Source organism: Pelecanus crispus, chromosome 7 (assembly GCF_030463565.1).
Source record: "Pelecanus crispus isolate bPelCri1 chromosome 7, bPelCri1.pri, whole genome shotgun sequence".
NCBI lineage: Eukaryota > Metazoa > Chordata > Aves > Pelecaniformes > Pelecanidae > Pelecanus > Pelecanus crispus.
In genome coordinates this window covers 17081322-17104337 of record NC_134649.1, presented here as the reverse complement: position 1 = coordinate 17104337, position 23016 = coordinate 17081322, and the positions used below count along the sequence as shown (strand labels likewise).

General features: G+C 38.0%; 1 protein-coding gene across 1 annotated transcript in view; it reads left to right on the top strand.

Annotated features, from left to right (window-relative positions):
* The window catches only part of MYO1E (myosin IE), a 97048-nt gene that overhangs the window by 25842 nt on the left and 48190 nt on the right, over positions 1 to 23016 (top strand). The window contains 4 exon segments of the mRNA XM_075714178.1: positions 1702 to 1723; positions 11702 to 11845; positions 15254 to 15343; positions 16268 to 16362. Of these exon segments, the coding sequence (XP_075570293.1) occupies positions 1702 to 1723; positions 11702 to 11845; positions 15254 to 15343; positions 16268 to 16362 (351 nt within the window).

Here is a 23016-nt window from a genome sequence, read left to right as displayed (position 1 = left end):
TATGCAACTCTTTAATTCAACATGAATGTAGATATTCTTGAAGCCACCAAATTGGGAAAATCCCAGATAAACCTAACAGTATACCTTGAAATTCTGCAAGTGGGACTTTGGCAAATGAACTCTTTATCACGGGGCACCACCCTGGTACAACACAGCAGTGATTATCTTGTACTGCCTTGCTCGTCCCAGTTGAAACAATGCTATGCATACAGGAGGGCACGTCCCAGTTGTACCAGTTGGGAGGACCAAAGCAAATATCTCAAAAATAGGTTAATTTGAAACCAGTGGCCATTCTGGTGCCCATGTTAAGAAATGAGCAGTTGACTGTGTGTCTTATTTTTGGCATCTGAGCAGTTAAATGTTACAATTCTGAGCAGTGCATTACACTAATAAAGTTCTGTGGTGTCAGCACAAAGGTGCTTTTTGGTACATACTGCTGAAAAACCAATCTTGGCCACAGTTATCTGCTGTGTTGCAGCTTTTGCTGTTTTATCATGCCTGTTACAATAAAGAGTGTTTTTCTTTAGCCTGAACTGCCACAGGCATGTGACTACATGACAATCTCCACGTCAAAGAAAAAAACAAGAGACACTCAACTGTAGTTTTTCAAAATTACTTTAAATTCAGATGTGATTCATGGGGATGATTTAGCTAATGTGCTTATTTCACAAATCAATCTTTCAATTTTTGCAGAATTGCTGCATATTTTTACTCAACTAGATGAAGCTGTTGGCATAAAAAAAGTATAGTTTGATGCTCTCTGTTAAAAACAACAGTAATAAACCAAGGTCCATGCCAATTTCTGTAATCTGCCTGACCTGTTGTATTCTTACTCACAATCCATTAGCAATTGATGAGATGAGGACAAATACACCCAACAAAACTGTAGTCGTTCAATAGTTTATTGAGAAAAAAATAATATAGTTTAATGTGTAGAATATAATATTCCTTATTATTGCTGGAGTGTGTTAGTGCGTCACATTGGAATTAAATTGGTTTGCATCCAGAGGCCTTACGAATGTGTGCTAAGCAAATGAAAAAAAAAGTTTTGGGGCAAGTAAGAGTGTTTCCATAGATAGTGTATCATTAAGTTAATGAAATAGGCATGTTGGGGCATGGATGTTTTTATTTTTTAATTAAATCTCTAAGCCAACAAAAAATAATCTATTTATTGAGATTGTCTCAGTTTCTTTACGTATTTGGGAAGGATAGTTTTGCTCTTTCTAAAATAATATAATTTAAAAAAATTCATTCTGTCATCTGTGTATGAGAGCTGGTACACTGTATTAAAACTATTTTTAAAGAGCTTTTTTTACCGGACTGTTCAGGCAGTAAAAAATGGTGTTTGTAGATCAGAGTTCAATACCCAAGAACCTTAAAAAAGGCATATTGAGGTAAAATTTTAGAATGCATGAAAAGGATTAAAAAAAACCCCACTGAAGTTGTTGTACTGCAGTTACAGTTCATCCTTCTCTAGGACATACGCAGGGCACGGTCTTAACAGGATCGGTAAAACCAATCGCAGGCTAAGCAGCAAAGGTTATTGCAGGGCTAGGAAGGCTGTCATAAATACTTATTTGGTGACATTGAGGATTGTTATGCGCATGAACCTCCTCCCCTCGATGGGTTATTTTGGCAAAGTTCGTGCAAATGGCGCGCTGCAGCGGCTGAGCAGCCGGTAGAGCTTGTGGGGTGGGCCAGGCGTGAGGCTGGCAGTCCGGCAGTCCTCGCTGGCTTTCAGCTTAGGGGCCATTTAGGAGTATTTGCATGAGCTGCGTTGCTATTAATTAACCAGGTAACAGGAAGTTACTTTTTCTTCATCTTCTAAAAGCCGCGGACTACAGACTGAAAACAAATTACCAGATTTTGATTATTCTGATTTCATTAAGCTTGTTCAATGATTTAGTATTTTTAATGGAAAAAACAGAGCTATCTTGTGTGTATACTGTTGCAGAACAGGAAAAAAAACCACAAAAAAAACCCCAAACCCCGAACCTGAAAGCCTTAGCAGTCTGGGAAAATAGGTTATGATGCAAGTTTAACATATCTAGTGTGTTAAAAGGTATAGAAATGTATTATGATCTTAATGAAGAATCAAAGCAAAAGTCTTACTGGTAGACAGGTAGTTCTTAATCCAAATAATATTTCCGTGCAGTACAATAAACTCTTTAAGACGTTTACTATCGTTTTATTATGTAAAAGTTTCCTTTGGTAATGTTATTTCAATAAAATTAGTTGCTGAAAAGTAAGTCTTTTATGATGAGAATAACATTACAGTTAACAAAGTTTTATAGTAAATTGAAGGAAAGATTCAAAACTGTAATAGTTTTGCATCTCCTCTTTTTGCCATGCTTCGTGATTACTGGCGGTATTGCTATTGTGCATGTTTTTCAAAGATAAGTCACTGTTTATTAGGGTGTAACTAAAAATATGAGCTATAAGTATTTTCTTTTAGAGTGTAGTATCTTCCTGCTTATAATTAAAACATTGAACTGTTTATATATACATATATACATATATATACATACATATATATACACATATATACAAATATAAACATTTGTTGTTGGGAATGAGATCTTTTCAGTCATTTGAAAGTGCTAGTGATTTAATTGGAAATTGATTTGGTAGATGCAGACAGAGTGGATTTGTTGTAAGTGATACTCTTCAGTTACAATGGAGTAGTAACTAAATGGTGTTTTAACAGGAGCAGTTTTATTCCCTGGAAATTCTACAAATACTATAATGATTTCTTCATCTTTAGTACTTGCAAAAATATATTGATTTATCCTTTCATCCTTCAGTGTTGTCTTGTTGACTTGTCAGTTTAAATACTAAATAATTAATTCAGGAATGTTGCCATCCTCTTCATTTTCTATTCTGCATAGATAAAAAGAAGCAAAACCTGCAGCTAAAAATAAGGTTAAAATAATTTTTTTTTTCTTCTCTTGATATTTGCTGGTACACCTGAATCCAGAATCTTTTGTGGGAGGACTGTGTGTCTACAGAAAGGGAAATCATGACAGAAGGAACAGGTAGCATTAAAATCCAGTCAGAGACTAGGTCTTCCAGAAGGCATGATAGCAAGCATTTGGTCCCCTTGTGTAGATAACAAAGAAAAATTGTACAATTCAGCTTAAGACTACTGAGGTGGTGGGGTTTTTTTTTTCTCCCCTCCAGCAATTTTGGATGCATTAGTGAAATAGCAAAGGCAAATAAATCCTCAGGTGCCCAAAGGAGTGAGTGACAGCAATTATCTAGTGGTTGTGCTACTGAATACACACTTGTATGCCAGGTGATAAGATCTGAGGAGATGCTGTAGCCATTCTCTCATTAAGACCTCTGAGTCTTTGTGGAAAATAGAGCCATATGATACTGGGAGGCAATATGTGGAGAGTCTGGGCTAACAAGACATTAAACTGCTTTCACCAGCTAAATTGGTGAACTGCAGAGTCAATGTGCCCTTAGTCTGCTGATGGCAACAGCCATCCTTGAATTGTGGTTGCAAAAAGGTAATTGGAGGCTCCAAGAGTAGTCAGACCCCACAGAGAAGTCATTTTCCAATAAAACCCTCTGTCAAAAAGTCATCAGCCAGGGGTACTGCTGGGGTCAGACTTTGGCCTTAAACTCTCAGGTTAATGTCTCAGCGGTATCAGTTCGGTGAGAAAACAAATACCTTAATTTTACCATGAAACAAAAGGGTCAGTAGAAGGGGGGGAAGGAAGAGCGACTTTTAACTGCTGTTTATGTGCAGCTGTACAAAGAGGGCAGTGACTGAGCAGAAAGGAATTCACTGGGGTGATTGTGGCCTGTGAGCATGGTTTGGTGCTAAAGCCTGAGATTCCAAAAGCTGGGAGATGGGGCAGGGAAGTGAGCACTGACATCAGCTAGAACAGGACATGGCTGGGATGGCATTATTATAATATGCCACTGGTTTTACTTTCTCCAAAAACTTCAGCTGGCAGCAACATAGCATGTACCAACACAGCACCAAAATGCTGTCTTCTAGCAGTGCGTATGTGAGACACTGGTCCATGTGTAGAGCTTCTGAGTCACGCTGTTCTGAGACTCCTCTCTCTGGAAGCCAGATGGTAAGCTCCCAGTTGACTTCAGTTTCTTATTTAGTTTCAGGATGATCAAGGAAAAATGTTTTCAGTCTGATGCTATAGAAGAGGCAGTGGCATTTTGTCTGAATTTACTGATTGAGTTTTCAAACTACATATTTCAATTAAAGACCATAATATTTTTTGTAAATGTGACACACAGAGGAAGACTCAGAATAATTTAATCATAGACAAATTGTTTTCTGTTGTTTAAAAAAAAAAAAAAAAAGAATAAAAAAAGAAAAAATGTAACATTCTTGTTCCTGAAGGGGTGGAGGAGACTTTGGGGGCATTGCAGCTGTGGAAAATCTTGTGATTTTTGGCTTCCGAGATCCCCGTTGCTATGTAGCAATTTGGGGGAGGTGGTGTGCAAAAAATCTCAGACCATCTCTTTTCCAGAGAGATATCAGGAGGAGGAACCAGCACCCATCCTTTTTTTGTAATGACAGTGAAGGAGGGAAGAAAAAGTTCATACACATATATGCCCTATATTGTACAGGTGCCAAAAGAAATTTTAATACTCTGTGGAACTGTAATAGCAAGTTTGGATTAAAATATACAGTATTCTGTAGTATTACATGTAAGATGTATGATTGCACAAACCCCTTCGAAACTTGTTTTTAATGGAGAAGAGTGACAGATATAAAAGCTTTATTATACATTAAGGACTGATACAACCAAGGTGAAACTTGTTTGTTGCACAGTAAGTAAACACAGATGCAAACTGCGTATACGATTTACAAATCAAGAGTTAGTGTGCATGGATGCTGCTCAGTGAAACTATTGGAATGGGGGGTGTGTATATATATGTACACACTCATCGACTATATGTTGCTATTGCAAGGCCTATCTATCTTTAATCCACCACAGTCACAGGAAATTTTGCTACTCATGCCACAAGGAACAAGTCAGACTTAGAACAGCTTTGGAGACTGCTCAGTAAGTCAAGTAAGGCAGTTAATGTCTAAGAACAAGTCAACCGTATTAAGTAGTTAATAGTGTTGCATTTTCTTGAGAAGATTATTTCTTGGAACATTAGGCCACAGCCACCCAAAAAGCTGTGGGGTAAGTAAACATGAATTTCCAGTTCATTAACTGCTTTCTGGTATCTGCCCACTGTCTTTGTAAGTTGTGTCAAAAACTTAGGTACGTTAGCATGATCTGCTTTTAAGCTCGTTCCCATCCTTATTTTGTTCTGTTGAGTAGCTGTGCCTTTTTAAAAATAACCTTTTAAAAATATTAGTGAAAATTAATACTGATGCAATACATGATCCTCACAGTCAAACACTGAAGTAACTTTTATTTTGGTAATGTTGTGTTATTTATTGTACAAGAATGCTGATGTCTTTCCTGACTCCTGAAAATGAGCACACTGGGTATACCCTGTAGACATCTCATGTTCCCATAACTTGCCTCGTGTTACAAGCATGCATTTGCTATTCAGGTGAGGAGGCTCTACTTTCTGGCTCTTTCCCTCCTCCCGGCCCCAGCTGGGCTGGCGCTGGCTGCGGGGAGTTGGAGCCATGGCTGCTCCCTGGCTGCAGACCCCAGGGCAGGAGGTGATGGTGGGGACCTGCCCCGGGCTGGGGCCAGGCAGCACCTGCACACGAGCTGATGGGAGCAAGTGTTTGGGCAACTGAGCTCCGGAGGCAGTCTTTCTAGTCACATCGGGCTGAATCCACCCCTGTCTGAGAGCAAACAGTGAGAACTGATGGCTTTTCCCCCCAGAAATCTTTTTCTCAGTATTTTATTTCCCTAGCTGTGGTTTTGGGGATATTAATTTGCTAGTAGTTTCCATTCCTTAATACCTTTTTTGTATTTGTAGTTCTCTGTATAAAATGTCTGTCCTACTACTAGATGCTCAATATTTTTGCTTTGCTATTTCCTCAAATCTTAAAGCACTGCTTTTTGTCTCCCTTAATACGTCCATCATGTTAACTTTAAGTAATTTGCCTTTTATCTTTGTCCATCTAGCTGCTTCTGCTGTCTCTTCCTTTTTTTTCTGAAATATGGCCACATCATTGCAGCCAATATCTCTATTTTTTTCTATCATTAGATATACAAGAGCTATTTTGTAGCACTTTTGTCTACTATGGCTTCTCAGTTTTGATTATCCCAGGCGAGGACCAAAATTCGCATTAAGTATTTCTGCAGTATTCTCTAGTGAGAACAGCAGATTCTTTCACTGTATAGAAGTCTGTGAAAGATTCCTGTAAATGGATTATAAAATTTTGCTATTTTGATGGATGATATCATTGCAAAAAGTTGTGGGTTGGTTTTTTTTTTCTTCCCCTTTTCTTGTTCGATGGAAAAACTGGTGCAAATTATGCATGTATGAGACTAGTGATATGCCTCCGTTGGTAGAAGCATTGATGTCAGGTGTAGAGTAAATGGTGTGCAGCTTTTTCAGTTTTGTGATATCTTTGTTTAAGATGATGGCTGTGTATCATTTAGTATTGTATTTGTAATACTAAGTATCTGAGTAGATAGACACATGCCTCCAAAACTACAAGGATTTTATGCAATAGTACTCTCATAGCTGAAAAGGGAAAGAAAAGGTCTGCTTGTGATCATTTGACATTCTTACTCCCTTGTGGAGGCTGAGAATCCCTTCTGCGCTGTGATGGAGGATTGATGTTTGCTACTGAGAAAAGCTGTCAGAGATTCAGGATGGCAATTTTGCCCTTTGTGGGAACCAAGAATGATTATTTATGGTATGTAGGTTGTTGTAGTTTAGACAGAATTCTGATAGAGAGGGAGAAACAAGGCTCTTTCTTGGGCAGAATATACAGTCTCTTTTGATCCTTTGGTTTTAGTGCTTTATTTTTAGACGTACTATTTTTAAACAGCTTGAAATACAAAAATATTTGCTTTTTCTTCCAGTTAAAAGAAAACCCTGTTGTGACACAGCATGACTCAATCTTTTTATAGCCACATCAAATACATGTTGCTTAGGATAACGTAAAAATATACAAACAATAATAAAGGCAAAAGTTGCTATTGTAACACAAGGTAGAGAGCAGCAAAAAAAAAAAAAGTGCAGTAAATAGATGTCTCATCAATATTTATTATTCATTCCAAAAAAACCAATAATATGCTTTAACCATATCATACCAAAAGTAGTACGGACAGTATAGTCATATACTAAAGTACAAAAAAAAGTATTTTACATCCCCTCCCTTGGTATTAACGTAGCAATTGTCTTAATCTGTTAACGAGTGGGTGTTAAGGGAGATGTACAAAGTGAGAGTAGAATTAATTTTTTAGGTGCTTTAGAGTCTTGACTGTTCTGATGGTGAAGATTATTATCTTCAGTCATTGAGGTGGAGAGGACAGTGCTGCCTGGTCTCTAGCCAGGTGGTAACTGTGGATGTGCTCCTGAAGCAGTACAGCTCAGAAGCAGTAGGCTCCTAGCTCACAGGGTCATCTTGTGACTCACAAATATTATTCTTGTAAGTGCAAAACAGATCTGATTTTGAGCCTAAACCAGCAACCAAATGAATAATAACAGCTGACAGCAATGAAGTACACGCCTTTAGTTCCAGCTTCGCCAGCCCAGCCTCCATTCCCTGTGCACCATCAGGTGCTGGGTCTGAAGCTCTGGGAGAGCCTGAAGGAAGCCTGGCAGCCAGGTTGTTCAACACTCTCGTTTCCACTTCTGTGGCTTTTAGCAGGCTGTTGATGTGTGTTTGGTTTTTTGTATTTTTCCTAATCTGCTAAGCTCATCTTTTTTCAGCTGCTTACGCATTGTTAGTGCTGACACAAAGACTTTCATTTGCTTATTTATTGTACAGTTAGATCACATCTTTCACTGAGAAAACCTAAGAGAAGCCAAGCTGCTATTTGCTGACATCCGAACTGCATGGCTAGGCCCAGGGGTGGACCGCGAGCTCTGAGCCTCTCTGTTTGCCCAGACCTAGCCATGCCACAGGGGAGCTCTGTTCGAGTAGCCAAGTCCTTGCTGCGGCTAGTGCTGACATGGGGGTGTGGGGCATCTCTGCTGGCCCTCACCCTGCTGGCTCTGAAGTTCCTGGTCAGTCCCAGGAGACCTGACTTGTCACTGGGGCAGGTGGAGAGGGGTGGAGGGGAAAGTGTGTTGTTTGAAGGGCAACAGAGGACAATGAGCAGCTGAGTGAGTTAGTCTGAGTCTTCCCTGCAAAGCAGGTTCAAGTTAAGGTGGACACCAGGTAATTAGCTCAGGTGTAAATTGTCTCCAGATTAGAGTACTGCATTTTTATGTGGATGGTAGAAAGCCCTAGCTAAAATAAAGGTTAAATTTTCAAGAAATACGCAATAAGAACAAATCATTAGTGTTTGCAATGTGGGCAGCTGGACAGCTTTGTAATTTTTAAGTATATATCCTTGACCTTTAGGAAAACGCAGCCTGGAGATATATGAAGAGTTGCTTTCACAACTGCTGTGATGCAGAGTTTTTTCAGATGATTTATAACAGGAAGATTTTTTTTTTAATTTCAAAACTCTACAAAAAACCCTTAACTGTCAGCTGGATATGGTTATAGTACCAGTTGGAAGTGACTGAAGTTGATAAATTCAGGTTAGACACTGTAGTCATCACTCATGCTTGGAAGAGCAAGAACTTGGGGGTAGGTGGTGTCCTGTAGAAACAGCACTCCCTGTTTTGTGACCCAGACCAAGGAGGCGCTAGCCACTGCTCGTGGCCATCCTAGTGGTGCTAGGTTTCTGGAGAAGGCCGAGTGAGAGCAAAACTTAACCACTGATGCAGTTAGGCACTACTAAAGCTTGGGCTTTTTTCTAGATCATAGGGAGAAGTCTGACAATAATCTGGTGATGATTTGCTGCTTCTCTGTATATTTGCATGTAAGGCCATGCTTTAAGGGGAAAAGAGTAGTCCCAAACTACTGATAGAAATTTGCATTTCAAATGTGATACAATATTAATGTGAACTACTTAGTGCTACCACTTTCAGCTGTCTTCCATGGTATTACGTTCTTGGATATTTAGGCTGCTGCCTTTTTATTAAATCTCTCTGCCTCCTTTTCCATTTGACTGTATGTGATACTGCAGCACTCAGATTTGATTACAGCTGCATGTTAAAGCAGTGTGAAGCGCTGGGGAGAGCTGCTCTTAGGGCAAGCTGAGCCTGCCTGGTGCTGCCCCTCTTGCTTGCCTGCTGATTCGGGTTGCTTTTTGGGAAAGAACCCTTTGGCCCGGTAGTGTGTGTGGCTTAATCACAGTCAACAACAGTCACTGATTTTTATAAAGCCTGCTGTTTTGCAAACTGTGTGCACATTTTCCATGTATCCTGTGGCTTTGTGAGCTTTGTCCTCTTCTCATTGAATTTACTGGGTCTGATGCCATAGCTTCCAGTGGGAACCTTTATTGTTTTCCCACTCTCATTTCTTACACATTTTCTGTAGCTTACTCTGTTATCTGATACTAAACCACATTCTGTATAGCTTTGTGAAAAATGCAATTCTCTGTATTTATTTTGATACTGTACCTTTTTGTCCATCCTGCCAGTTCCTTTTTCCAAGTATAATATCAAAAATAGCTGATGAGAATACTGAAGGAAATTATGCTTCTCTGTTGAACTTCTGTTTTCTTCAATAACACAACCTTCAACTGATTTTTTTCAGTCACATGTTTTATAACAGTTTCCAAAAATGAATTGGTTCCTTCGTTTTCTCAGTGCTTCCAGATCACTGCTTCCATTGTACAAATATAAAATTGACAAGGTTCACACGAACTAAGCTAGTTTAAGATTATTGTTTTAATGAAGCTCATGTAAGGTTGTGGATATTTAAGAAAATTGCTGAGATTGTGTGTTTTCAGACATATATACCTCTGCTGTACTATATTTAAAAGCATTCTTCTAATTCCAGTTTGCAACTGTTCTTCAGTGTTGTTAGCAGTGATGGAGCTGCATCAGTGGTAGCAATGGCTGGAGACTTAACAGAAAACACACTTGAAGCCTACAAGTTCTGTGCTGTCTGCAGTAGTAAAATGGGTCTGGTATTAGTGCAAGTTAATTTAACTTGAGATAAAAGTCCAGTTGGTCCTTGGTTTTTATGTCAGTTGAGATGAGGCTAACCTATAGGCCTGACTCCATTTGCTGATATACATTGCGTTAGTTTTTTGTTGGGTTTTCCCCCTTATAGATGCAGTCAAGTTTGTGGAAAAACCTAGTCTGAGACTAGTTTAATGAACACTTATAGCCAACCCAGCTTAAAATAAGAACCTTGTGCTCCCCTGACTCCATTTGTAGTTCCCAGTTCTATGCCTGGTATGGTACAAGCGCTTGACCTTACAGGAGGAAACAATTCGACAGATGCGATTTTGTGTTAGTGCAGTTGCATACGTCATTTGCCAGCGTGGAAGTGCGTACACACGAAAGTCACACCTCTGTAGATTGCTAATGTCCCGTTTCAAAATACTTGAGCACAGCCAAAGTGTTCAGAATACCTAAATTTTCTTATTTAATCTGTAAAATGATGCATTATTTTATTCTGCAAAATACTTTATAATAATAAATTGCTTGTATTCTGATGAATATGACTTGATCCCATAACATACATGAGAGAAGTCTAGCTAAATCACATTGTTTGAAATTGTGGTAGTAAAAAATGAGGGGAATACACAGAATTTCCATTTTGTTGGCCACATCTTCCTTGACAGCATACTCGATAACTTCTCAGTGTAAAATGTGTTAATTCTAGCATCACTAATTTCAGTATTGCGTAAATAAAGTATAAAAAGGCAAGAGGACAGAACTTCATTAGCATTATCTGCCAGGCTACAGAAAATAGGTTTGGGTTTGTAGAGCAGATTTATAGCTGAATTAATAGCATTGATCTAGGCTGGATTTAAATTTGTGGGTGTATCTGCAGAACCTAACTACTGTTCAAATCAGCTGGAAAAAAAACAGATTTTGATTTCAAGTGGTACAGCTTGAAATGTCACAAGTTTTCAGTAGCATCCTGAAATAGTAGTCTCTAAGTGTGGGGGGAGAATATCTATTTAGATGTCAGTTAAGCATGGTGACTAACAGATCAAAAGGGACTGTTAAGACATGCAGCCGACAAGCTGCGTAATATAATCGGCAGAACATCACTGAATACTTACTGCATCAGGCTCACAGCTTCTATTGAGTAAAAGCATATGTGCAGGTTTGACTTAAAAGATGGTAAACGATGGAGAATCCACTGGCGCCAATTTAATAGTTCCGGTGGTAATTATCCTCACTACTAATAGCTGCACTGTAGGAGTGTAATTTTTGCATCCTTAGCTTCCAATAACTACATCTCAGTTGGAATAACTGTTTTTTTTCTGCTAGATTTAGAAATGTCTGCCATCTGAAATCCCTTCTGTGTGTAGACATTCACAAAACCCCATGGAATTACCTTCTAATTTTTGAGGGCAGTGCAATTCTTTAATAGTTCAGAGGCAAGTCAGTTGATATAATTTATGTATGCTTTTATATAATGTCTGGATCAAGGAATGGAATTCGATGTAAGAAAAATATTTTGGAAATTGGAATCTGAATAGATTGTTTTCAGTTATTTAATGCTAATAAGAAATGTAGTAACCTTTTTGATGCTTATTGTGCTTTCCTGCAGGGCAGCAAAGGACACTACAGATATCACTGGCAGAGCCACAATGTCAAGCACAGTGGAGTGGATGATATGGTCCTTCTTTCCAAAATCACAGAGGATTCCATAGTGGAGAACCTAAAGAAACGATACATGGATGATTATATTTTTGTATCCTTTATAGTGTTATTTTTAGCGGGGCCCTGTGGACTTACTGAGCCAATGCGAAACTAATTATATGTATGTATTTTATTTAAGCAGATTACTCAAAGATGCTGAGTATTTTATGTGACAGTTCACCTGAGATTACACAAAATGCTTTATAAACTGAGCTAATTATGAGGGTTGACATTAAGATCTGGAAAATTATTTTAAGGTGTTCTTTTTGATATTTGGAATTGTTCTTGTCATTGTTGAAGATAGGCCTGTAGCTCCATATATTTATCCACGTATCCACGTGACCCCCGAAGCTACTGCAGTAATGCTACTTCTAAGAGCAAGAATTAATAGGTTTAAGGTGTATATACGTGTTTTCATACCGTGTTGTCTTCTATACCTCCCAAATTGTAATGCTTTCAAAATAGCATTTCTTCTGTGACATAACCCCATTTACAACTTATTCTGGAATTGTTAATACTGTGAATCATGGGCTGATGGAAACAGGTGAACATGTGAACATCTGTATATCTATGGTGTTAGCACTGTAGGTTTTTTTTCTACGATTAATGAAAACATGAAAGATTTAAATACCTGAACATATAACCTAACAAGAAAAACAGATTTCAACACCAAAGGTTTACTTTTTTTTTTTAAATTTCATATGAAAGGAATGAATAGTCACTATTTCTTTTTTAGCTTTCACAATGTAACATGAACTGCGATAATGAATTTGGTATACACTAGTCAATATGATTATATACTAGAAAGTGATACTGTTTCTTCTGCTGCTGTAGCCAGGTTTTCATACTTCCTAATTGTATCTGGAGAATAGTTTCCTTGAAGAGTTTAACATTTTTTAGCAGAAAGAGAAGGAAATATAACATCTCCTGGCTGTTTCCATATATTCAGATTGTTAAGAGCTAAGTAGCAGCTCAATTTAGCAAGGACTGATAGAGGAAAATTAATGTTGCAGTTGTACTGACATTTCCATCCCAAACTGCATGAGGCTTTTATTATGTGTATGCACATGGGTTTGGATCCTCTGTTCAATAAAGTACCACACCATTGTGAAGTTTGCCTTATAGAAACGTGATAAAATTGCACAATATTTGTCAAACTATAGTATTTGGGCAAGCTATCATAGAATCATCGAATCATAGAATCATTTAGGTTGGAAAAGACCTTTAAGATCATAGAGTCCAATTGTAAACCTAACCAAGTCCACCACTAAACCACATCCCTAAGCACCATGTCTACACGTCTTTTAAATACCTCCAGGGATGGGGACTCAACCACTTCCCTGGGTGAGTGTACAGCATATTGCAGGGAAAGACAAGAATCTGACAAAAACGCCTCCCCCCCTCCATGAAATGAGCATGTCATTAGTTCTAAGAAGGATGTGAAAAGGGAAGAAAACCCAAGCATGTAGAAGTATGTGAGAACTCTCGAATCCCACAGCTACTTCAGGCCTGATTCTCTGTGATGCCAAGTACTTGGCAAAGACAACATTCAGGTAAGCAAGATGTTATTCTGCGTTCTTAGCAGAACATCCAGAGTTTTGTATTCTTAGGTTATAAGCATCCTGGGACTACAAGATTACAGAGCTATAAATTATTACCATGGAACCCCTGGAAATCCACTCTCTCCTATTGTTTTAACCATCAAGATGGAAATATTATCCTTCCTCATTTCATGATCTCTGGAAGCTAGTAGACAGGTGATCAAAAAGAACTGTACGTCATCGAAATGAGGGGATCTTCTCTCAGCAAAGACTGAGGAATTTTAAACTCTGAAGAGCTGCTGGAACAGAATAAAGTGGCACACTTTCACTGTAGTGCTCTTCCTGTTAGTAACATGAGTGCTTTTGTCCCTGTGGAACGCTGCATCTTCCATGCAGTACACTCACAAAGTCTGCAGTGGTCTGCACTGGAGAAACAGTTTTCTGCTTTTTTTCTTATAAAAATAAGTGGATTAACATAGAGATGGTCTTTCTACTGAAGCAGGAATAAGTGTATTTTCCAAGGGGACTTGTGGTCACATTGAGGGATCAGAGTCTTCTTTTAAAGCATTATAATTCCTTTGTGTAGGGAGAAAAGACTCCTTTTGCAGTTCCGTGAAGGCTTTTCATTCTAAAATGGAGAACATCTCTTGAATCTTCCAATTGTTTGTATGTCCACCCATGAATGAACATTTCTCTGTGCTACATTGCATAGAGATTACCAAATCATCCCAGAAAATGCTGGTATTGTTTACCAATAAAACTGTCACTTCGGATGTTTATACTGACAAAATGAATGCTTGATTTATTATATTCAAGACACAGATGTTGTCACTCTTCTTTGAATTAAATTAAAAAATGTATGAAGAAAGCATTGCAAATTAACAATACAGAAATTATGTTCACTGAGTTATACTACTTCTCTGATATGTTAGCATTTCGTGCTGTGGCGCCACAACAATAGATTCTTATGTAGGATAATCCAGCAGGATAAATTTGTTAATTTTCCTACTTTTGTATGGAAAGCTTAGTGAGTTTGCCTATGAACAATTCCAGATTGTTAAATGAAACCTGCAGTACAACATTTTGGACTCATTGACACGGGTACGCTGCTAACTCCCAGCTCAATGAGCCAGTCCTGCCTGTAAAGTTGTATCAGTTGCTTCCTATACGTATACTGCACTTCTAATTACAAAGGTTTCTAAAGTATTTTGTAAATGTAGGTACATGTGCAGCTGAGTGCAGAAGGGTGAAATACGAACATTCAAAACGTTGCAAAAAAGCTTTCTAGGACTAATAATAGCTTGAAACAGAGTGTCTTCTTGTAGGGCAGCCTGCAGGATAAGACGCCTAGGGACTGCTAATAGTTGCACTCATAAAATAACACCGCACACTGAATTACCTAATTCCCTTAGCTCCCCCACTAGTACATGCAGCTGAGTAATTGTCCAATTTAGCTCAGCAGTGGCTGTTTCCATCTGACTGTGCACGCTCAGCACTATCTCTGTGGGATCAGAATGTGTGACTATACTATATTCTGCAAAGGTCAAAACAATCTTTTCTAATACTGACGATATGACCTCCTCAGTTACAAAGGAGTAAACCAGTTTAAATATGCCATTTCCTTTCTGTATTTTTATTAAAGGTGTGTCATGTTTGGGCCTCTAATACATGTTTCTATACTTAGCTTGTCCTAAAATAAATATTTTGATAATACAAAAGCATCCCATTGAATGATATGTTTATATTCTTATGAGCCTGCTAATTTCATTTTTATTAACAATTGTTGTAAGCTGTGGGGTTTTTACTCTTATTTGAAGCTGTGCTGTATTATGTAATAGACAGAAAAGTTATTTGGCAGTCACTAGCGGTAAGATAATACTTTATGAAACTGTAGTTACCTTAACTTCTTTTGAATACAGACATATATTGGCTCCGTATTAATCTCTGTGAATCCTTTCAAGCAAATGCCATATTTTGGGGAAAAGGAAATTGAAATGTACCAAGGAGCAGTAAGTAAAGCAGTCTAAAATGTACTGCAGTATTCAGGGGCATGTAAATATTATTGTACATGGTTAAACTCTTGGAAGCATTTTTTTTCTGTGTTTTGGTAGCGTTGTACTAGCCTGGGAGAACTTGGCTGATACCCATTACCATATATGGAGTCTTCAAATTGAATTCCCTAGAACGTAGGATTAGCATTTCAAAAAAATACTTGTATTGATTAACTCTAATCAATATTGGGTTTCTCTCCTTGACACGTCCCTCCTCCTGCAAAGGCAGTTTTTAAGCTATTGTATGCCTAAAGTGTGGTGCACAACACAAAATGGCCATCGGTGGATTTGAAGACTATGACTTGAGAGCCCTCAAACTGGACAAGAACAATAAAAAAATTGAGATGCCAAAATTAGGTGCCACTTTTGAAAATATAGCTTGAAGAGTGAGTCAGCACAAGGATGTTAGGGACTTAAAATTCAGTTTCCTGCTCTGCTCGAGTTGGGCATGTCCAAAGATTCAGGAAGCCATTTGGTTTGAATGGACTCAGTGGGTGAAAATGAGACCTACAGCACCAGGCTCTGTGTAGCAGTTTAGGTAGTTTATTGTTAGCATATGACCACTGGTGGAATAGACTTAAATTATGTGAGTTTCTCTTGGACAAGTAATATACTTCAAGTACGGAGCATTTTTAGAACAGGGTGTTTACGATAGTTTAGGAGAAAATTATGCATGAGAGAAAGATCGGTAACAAAACCCAGAGACTTTGGTTTGTTTTTATTAAATGAACAAAAAAATTCCTAGGGAAAATTCAGTATAAAGTGGGATTCAGAATTGTTTTTCCAGGAAAATAATTCTTCCAATTTAAATAAAAATTTATATTGCTCTTTCTGTGTTGTCTAATGCTGTGTTGAAAAATTATTGTCTATTTCCCCTCCTAGGCACAATATGAAAACCCACCACATATTTATGCTCTTGCAGACGGCATGTACAGAAACATGATTATTGACAGAGAAAATCAGTGTGTCATTATTAGGTAAGAAAAAGATCTGTAAAAAAAAAAATTTGTCATCTCCTTTTGGTGTTTTGACTTCAAGAAACAGAAAAGTTTATTTTTTATTTTATCAATAAAAATCTTCTGTGCCCATGATCACTGAACGTTTTGGGGTTTTCTAGGATAGCTAAGTACTTTCTGACACCCTTTTGTTTTCCAGTGAAATCCTGATGATAGCTTAACCACAAGGAATCTCTTCCTCGCATAGCCAGCTTCATGCCCAATACCAAAACTGCAATAGCTTGAATGACTACATGAGAGAGATGGTTTAACAACTATAGCAGCCACAGATACTGTTAAATCCAACATTCTCACATTGACTGCACTTACCATACTCTGGTTTTAGTACTATTTTTTTTTTTTCCCCCTGTTAAAAATGAATGTACTTTTGTTCCTTTGGGAATTTTGCTTGCATTCAGTCAGAGACAAAGGATGAGAGAGACACTGGAAAATTAATATTGTCTTCACTATTACTCTAATTATTAGGCTGAGGGAATTCACTGTAGAATTATTACTGAACTTTTTTAATGACAGGCATTACTTAAGTCACAAAGTGAATTTTGGGTCCAGAGGTATGCTTTGTCCTCATCTGTGGGTTTTTAGATGGTGTGTGTTAAAAGAAAATGTGCAGAGAGCAAGAACTGCAGGATATTTGAACTGGTACACTATACCTCTTTTGACTTTCCTTCTTACATAGAAAACTTCAGAGGTTCACTGTAGTGCACCTGGAACTGCACTTTACCTGTAGCAGTGGTCTCCAAAGTGGGTGCATGCATCACGGGCGCTGTGCAGTGAAATCCATTGGGATGCTGGAAGAAAATAGTAGACCTTCAGTAGTAGATGTATGTAATTTATAAATAGATGGCTTATATACATACATTGGGAGTGTGTGCTCCGACATTTTTTTTAGTGATGGTGTGCATGATCAAAAGCGTTTGGAGACCACTGGCCTATGAGACTTTTGCAAGAACTAGGGAAAAGAAAGAGGAGAAAAAGAAAAGAAAGAGGAGAAAAAGAAAAAAAAATGGAAGGGAAACTCTCATTATTTTATTAATAACAGCTTTTTTTAAGCTTTCTATCATATCTCTGTGAAACATGCTGAGAGGCATCACTATGAATTTACTGCTGTTGAATTTAACAAAAGAGAGATTTCAAGACCGAATGTTTTCTTTGTCCAGGGGGCCGTCTCTGGTCTTCTCCCCCGGGGTGGCTGTGTGCCCAGCCATGTCACAGCCCAAGGCGGCAGGATGTCAGTGGTGACCAGATCAGATGCTGTGTAACATGCTGTGTAACTTAGTGCGCTCAATCCCCTAGGCTGGAACCTGCCAGGAAATGGTGGATGGTCACTGATGTTTAAGCTTAAACGCTCTTGCACCAGCTGCTTACTAATTTAATGTGGTCACAGGGGTATTATAAAGAACTAGGCTTAGTATGTGGGTCTTACATGTGGAGGTGCTCCATGTGCAAGCGTTCCTGTACCTTACTGAATGATCCAGTGTGTAAATAGATTTCATATTAATATATCTCTGATGAGCTGCCATTGAAAGCTTGTGAGGAATAATTGTTTGAAAGTTATATTCACGGTTTTATTTCTTTGAATCTATGCCTGGAGGTTGTCCAGGCAGAGCTTTCCTGGGTGACATGTTACAGTGGAAAAGTGCACAGGTGTGTCCTTCTTGGTATCAGCAAAGTGTATGTAGGTACGTGGAAACTGCTGATTTTACGCGTAGGAAGGGCAACCAGGCATTAACAGTTTGCTACACTGAGCTGTACTCCTATAAGTGCCTCCCTATTCCTGGGCCCCTGGCTACAGCATGGTGCCATATGAAGCAAAATGTCCAGAACTCATATTCCTGTCTCTCATATATCTGAATTGTTCCCTGAGCGCAGTCTTCCTTTTTGGAAAACTGTTGCCATGCTGAAGTTACTAGTCCCATTTAGTCAAGTTCAGATCTGTTAGGAATGGGTAAAATTGGGATGTATTTTGCCTTTTGAACAAAGTAACATCACAGAGCCTGGGATGTTTCACATGAAGCTAAATTTATAGTGAAAAACCTTTAAACTGTGATGAACTGTGGTTAAAAAACTTATTTTTTGATCCATTGCTAATGCCCCAAAACGCAGTGAATGCAGAGGGTCACATTTTCAGAGAGCTGAGATGCAGATCTGAGATGCAGACTTCCAGGTTTAAATTTACGTGGGAATTCTTGTGCTTGAATGATGGATGATGTGCTCTTTGGAGTGTCTGCATTTTGTATATGCAGAGTGAATTTTCTCTGTGTGTGCACAGCCTATTCGAAATCTGCTGGAGTTAATTGAAATCTGCTGTAAAATTGAAACAAGAAAAATCATGTTTGCCAGGGACATTTCAGAGACTTCCTCTTCCTTTCTACAAGTTTATTTTCTCTAAGATTATTTGTATTACAAACACTGTAAAAACTGCAGACTAGACTTACAGGTAGTTTTCATGATGGTATTTGATTTTTTTGGACACTTAGAAATTATTTTTATGAAATCAAGTAACTCAGCCATTCACAAAATTGATTTTGTTTGGTTGATATTTTAATCCTTTCAACCACATTTCATTTAAACTGTTTAGATACATCCTGTATTTTCTGATTTTAATGTCATCACTATTTCTAACTACTAGAGCTGGCTTAAGAATGAAGTTTCTTGAAGTTTGGAATTTGCTTATGTTTTATTTCATAGACCAGAAGGCACTGAAATTGCTGGCAGACTAGAAGCTCCCAAGACGCTGCAGCTCTTAAGTGAAATGAATGTTCCAGCTAGCTTCATGTCTACTACCACACCATCAGTTTCACTTAATAGCTGTGAAGGACTTCACCATTTCTGCCCCTAAACTGGCAATTCTTAAAAAATTGAGATACAGTTCTGTCTGTCTGTCTTCAGTTCCACAGAAGTCTGCTGAACCTATGCAGTTTCAAATGAACCTTTGCATTTCAGTGAACCATAATTTTTGCCATAAAAATTTGTCCTGTGGAAAATGAGTGATGATAACGATATGGTTATTATGAGGTGCCTGTTTGTTTCTCTACTTCACAACTAGTCTGAATTTGGAGCGACTTCACTGAAAATCCCTGGTGGAACAGAAGGAACAGAGTAAGCTAGTACAGAAACAAGCCCAGGTTTTTCCTTCTTTTCCCCCTCAAGATGGCAGATTGCCCCCTTAAAGAAAGGTTGGAAAAGAGAGAAGGTAAGAAATAAGGTGTAGACTGGACTGATTCGCAGATCAAAAAAGCTACATCTGGTTTATGGTGCACATGGAGTCTCAGGAATAGGGACACAAGGATGACGGGGAGGAGGTTGGTGCACACCTGTGTCCTCCTACAGCATGTGATTTGGGCCCCTGTGGTATCTACCTCCAGACCTGGGAGGAGGCAGGTGAAGGAAGGTCCCTGCAGTGTCCTGCTGTAGTCAGGGCCCTGTGTGTGTGCGAGGATCACACACCCTTTTGCCAGGACATTTAATTCTGGAATTCCAAATAATGCATTTAGACACTGATAGAAAAAGCTCATCCTCTTCAAAACGTCAGTGAATGAACTAGGAAAGCAGACCCAAAAGAAAATAGAGTTCTCTGAAAGGCTGAATGGATGGCAACCAAAAATAATCTTTGTATGTGATAACACTAATTTAAAAACAAAAACTGTTACCACACAACTTTTCCAGGGCCAGGGAAGCCTGTTTCATTAGTGGACTAATTGCAGCATATATGTGTATGCATTAAGAAAATTACATGTACGCATACCTAATTACAGCTGAGGAGCCATGAGCTATTTTGAATGGCTGTTAACAGCGTAAACAATGAGGTTATTCATGGGCTGGATTCTGGCTGGGCTGAATGCAGGTGCAGAGTGTGTGCTTAGGTGGGAGGAGGGAGCAGTACCCACAGTCCTCTTCCCTCATTTTGTATGCATCGTGCAGAATTACAAAGGAAGCTTACTCATATGAGTTACGCAGTTACGCTGGAGTTTGATTTTTCATTAAGTTTATGTTTTACTGAGGCATGATATTTAACTTAAGCCTCTATTGAACCAAGCTCATAAATGGCTACTACAGCAGACTGTTCGCATTTCTTCCTCACTTGAAATGGTGGCCAAATTATCAACAAGGAGTCGTCCAGTCAAGATCTTAATTACAAAGGATTGTCTGTTGTGGCTTTTAATTCCTTCTGGACTATCATTGTCCTTTAATTAAGAGAGTGGAGGTTATGATTAGTATTTTTCTATTACGTAGCAATAAATGCATTTCTTCGGTGTGTTCTTAAGGTTTTACCTTTCTGTAAAGTTGAGGACTTTATTTTCACTTTCTTCCTGTGATTTCTGCCAGGAGATGTTGCAGTTGCTTTAAAGCAGTTTTTCAGGCCTTCTTGTTTGTAATTTTAGTTTACGTTTTACATCCATGTGGCGACATTTGAGTACAGTAAAGCTAGGTGTGATGACTGCATACCTGAAAAGACAATACATCTTAAATACTACAAATATATGATAATGGAAAGATTATTTACCACCCCAACTGTTTTTAATGAACAGCTCATGTCTATCTTAAGTCTGTTAAGTTCAAAATTTAGTATGAGATTTCTAGTCAGCTTCTGTATCTCAGCTTTCCAGAATAGTCAAATGACTGATCGTTCTAAAATGCCTGTACAGAACCTAACTGGAAATATGGTTGAATTTTAATGAGGAAGTGGTAGAAACATAAGTCTAACACAGTAAGAAAAGTTAGGTAAAAACCGATTCAGAAAGGAAAGATATTTCACTGAAGTTATGCTACTGAGGTTTCTCTGAACATAATTAGAGAAAATAAATTTTCTATGTAAACAAATTAAAAGGCTTATCCAAACACATCAGGGTATTTTACATATGCAGTGTTCTTTGCTGGCAGATCCAAGAGTTCGTTATAAATATTTGTTATTAACATTTCTACATTGTCCTGGTGATGTAGATAAGTATTACTTTTATTGTTCTACAGTGAGGGATACTATATTAAATGTCACTCAGAAAATTAATTTTAGAGAGAAAGATGAAGCTATGTATCGGACCTTGCTTCTCTACTCTGCTCACTGATTATATTTCCTCTGGAAAGGAAGGAAGGAGCAAAAAATTTCCCCTCTGTGTTTGTAGTCTTATTCTAATTTCAGCTAAGTGTTAATGGACTTTGCTCAACAAAATGTCACTTTTCTGAAGTAGCAAATAGTGCTAGAAGAAACGATATGTCTTTCAAACCATTATCTTTTGTTAGTGATTGAGACTATGCAGTGTTTTTATTTTTAGTAAGAAAAGTCTCAGAAAATTGTCAGTACCACAATCCACTTACTTTAAGCCATTATAACCATTTTTTCAACCTTTAAAAACCTCTGTACTTCCAACACACTTAAAACTACCAAGCTAGAAAATGATTCTTAGATTCTTACATCTTCTTCAAATAGTTTTAATAGCAACAGAGCAGTAAGATATATGTGAAAAAACTTCTGTATGAGAATCATTTGGCAGGAATGCCACAATTTCCCTGTTACAGTTGGCTACCTGAGCTTTACTGGGGGCAAGATACTATGCCATCAGATAAAGTTACTTCGGTTCATAAATAATGCATTATCCTGTTTTATTTTAGTTCAATTGGAGCAATTTACTGGTCTCCGATCAATAAAAGCATAAAAATGTAAAAAAGTGTATGCATGCATAAATCTAAAGCAAAGTCTGAAAGGCAGTCTTTCGGCCAAATTAATTTAATATAAAGGACCACTTATATCGAAACAGAGACTAACAATAAAATGGAACTATATTCCTCCAGGTCAATTTCCGTGGCAGACACTATGGAATGAGAAATATAAGCCACCACACTTAGTTTGAAGAAAGAAGAGAAGGATAATTTCTACATCAAAGAAAATCATACAGAAATGTGTTACATTTTCACTGCCTGTAAATGATACCTGATCAAATTCATTCAGTGTTTGGCCCTGGATCATCCTCTCTATTTAGTTGGAAACTGCATATATAAACTCAAGATTATGATTCGATTTAGATTGGTTTGTCTGTCTTGTTTTACAACAGGATGAGCAAATTTACTGTGAGAAGTTTTGAAGAAATGTTATTTTAATTATTGAACTATTGCTGATTTGAGCTTCTAAATATGGTTTGCCATCCAGCAAACTCTGTCTGTCCCTGTGAATGTAGTAGATACCAATAATACAGGCTTTCTTCTTAATGCTTAGGAAAAGTTGACTTGGAATAATAAAAATCATGGTCTGCACTTCACAGATGAGATGATCAAGAAGTATTTTTTCACCTTTTCAAGTTTCCTGTTCGTTCTGTAAAACTGCAGTCAGGAGAAGACAAAAGCATGAGAACATTTCTGGGGAAAAAAGAAAAGCGTTGTTTGGAAGCTTTAAAGATGTAAAATGATATTTGCAGCTTGGCAGTTTGGGAAGCTTTTGCAGAATTAAACCTTTGGAAATGTCTCCATTACTCATGCTGTTAAGGAACTATGAGTTGACATTCTCAGCAAGTCCTTTTCCTGTGCAGGACATTCTGATGTTTCTCTGGCTAACGTAGCTAAAATTTGTGCAGGAAAAGATGTGCATTTGATCCATATCCAGGAGCAAGTAGGCGCAGGATAGAA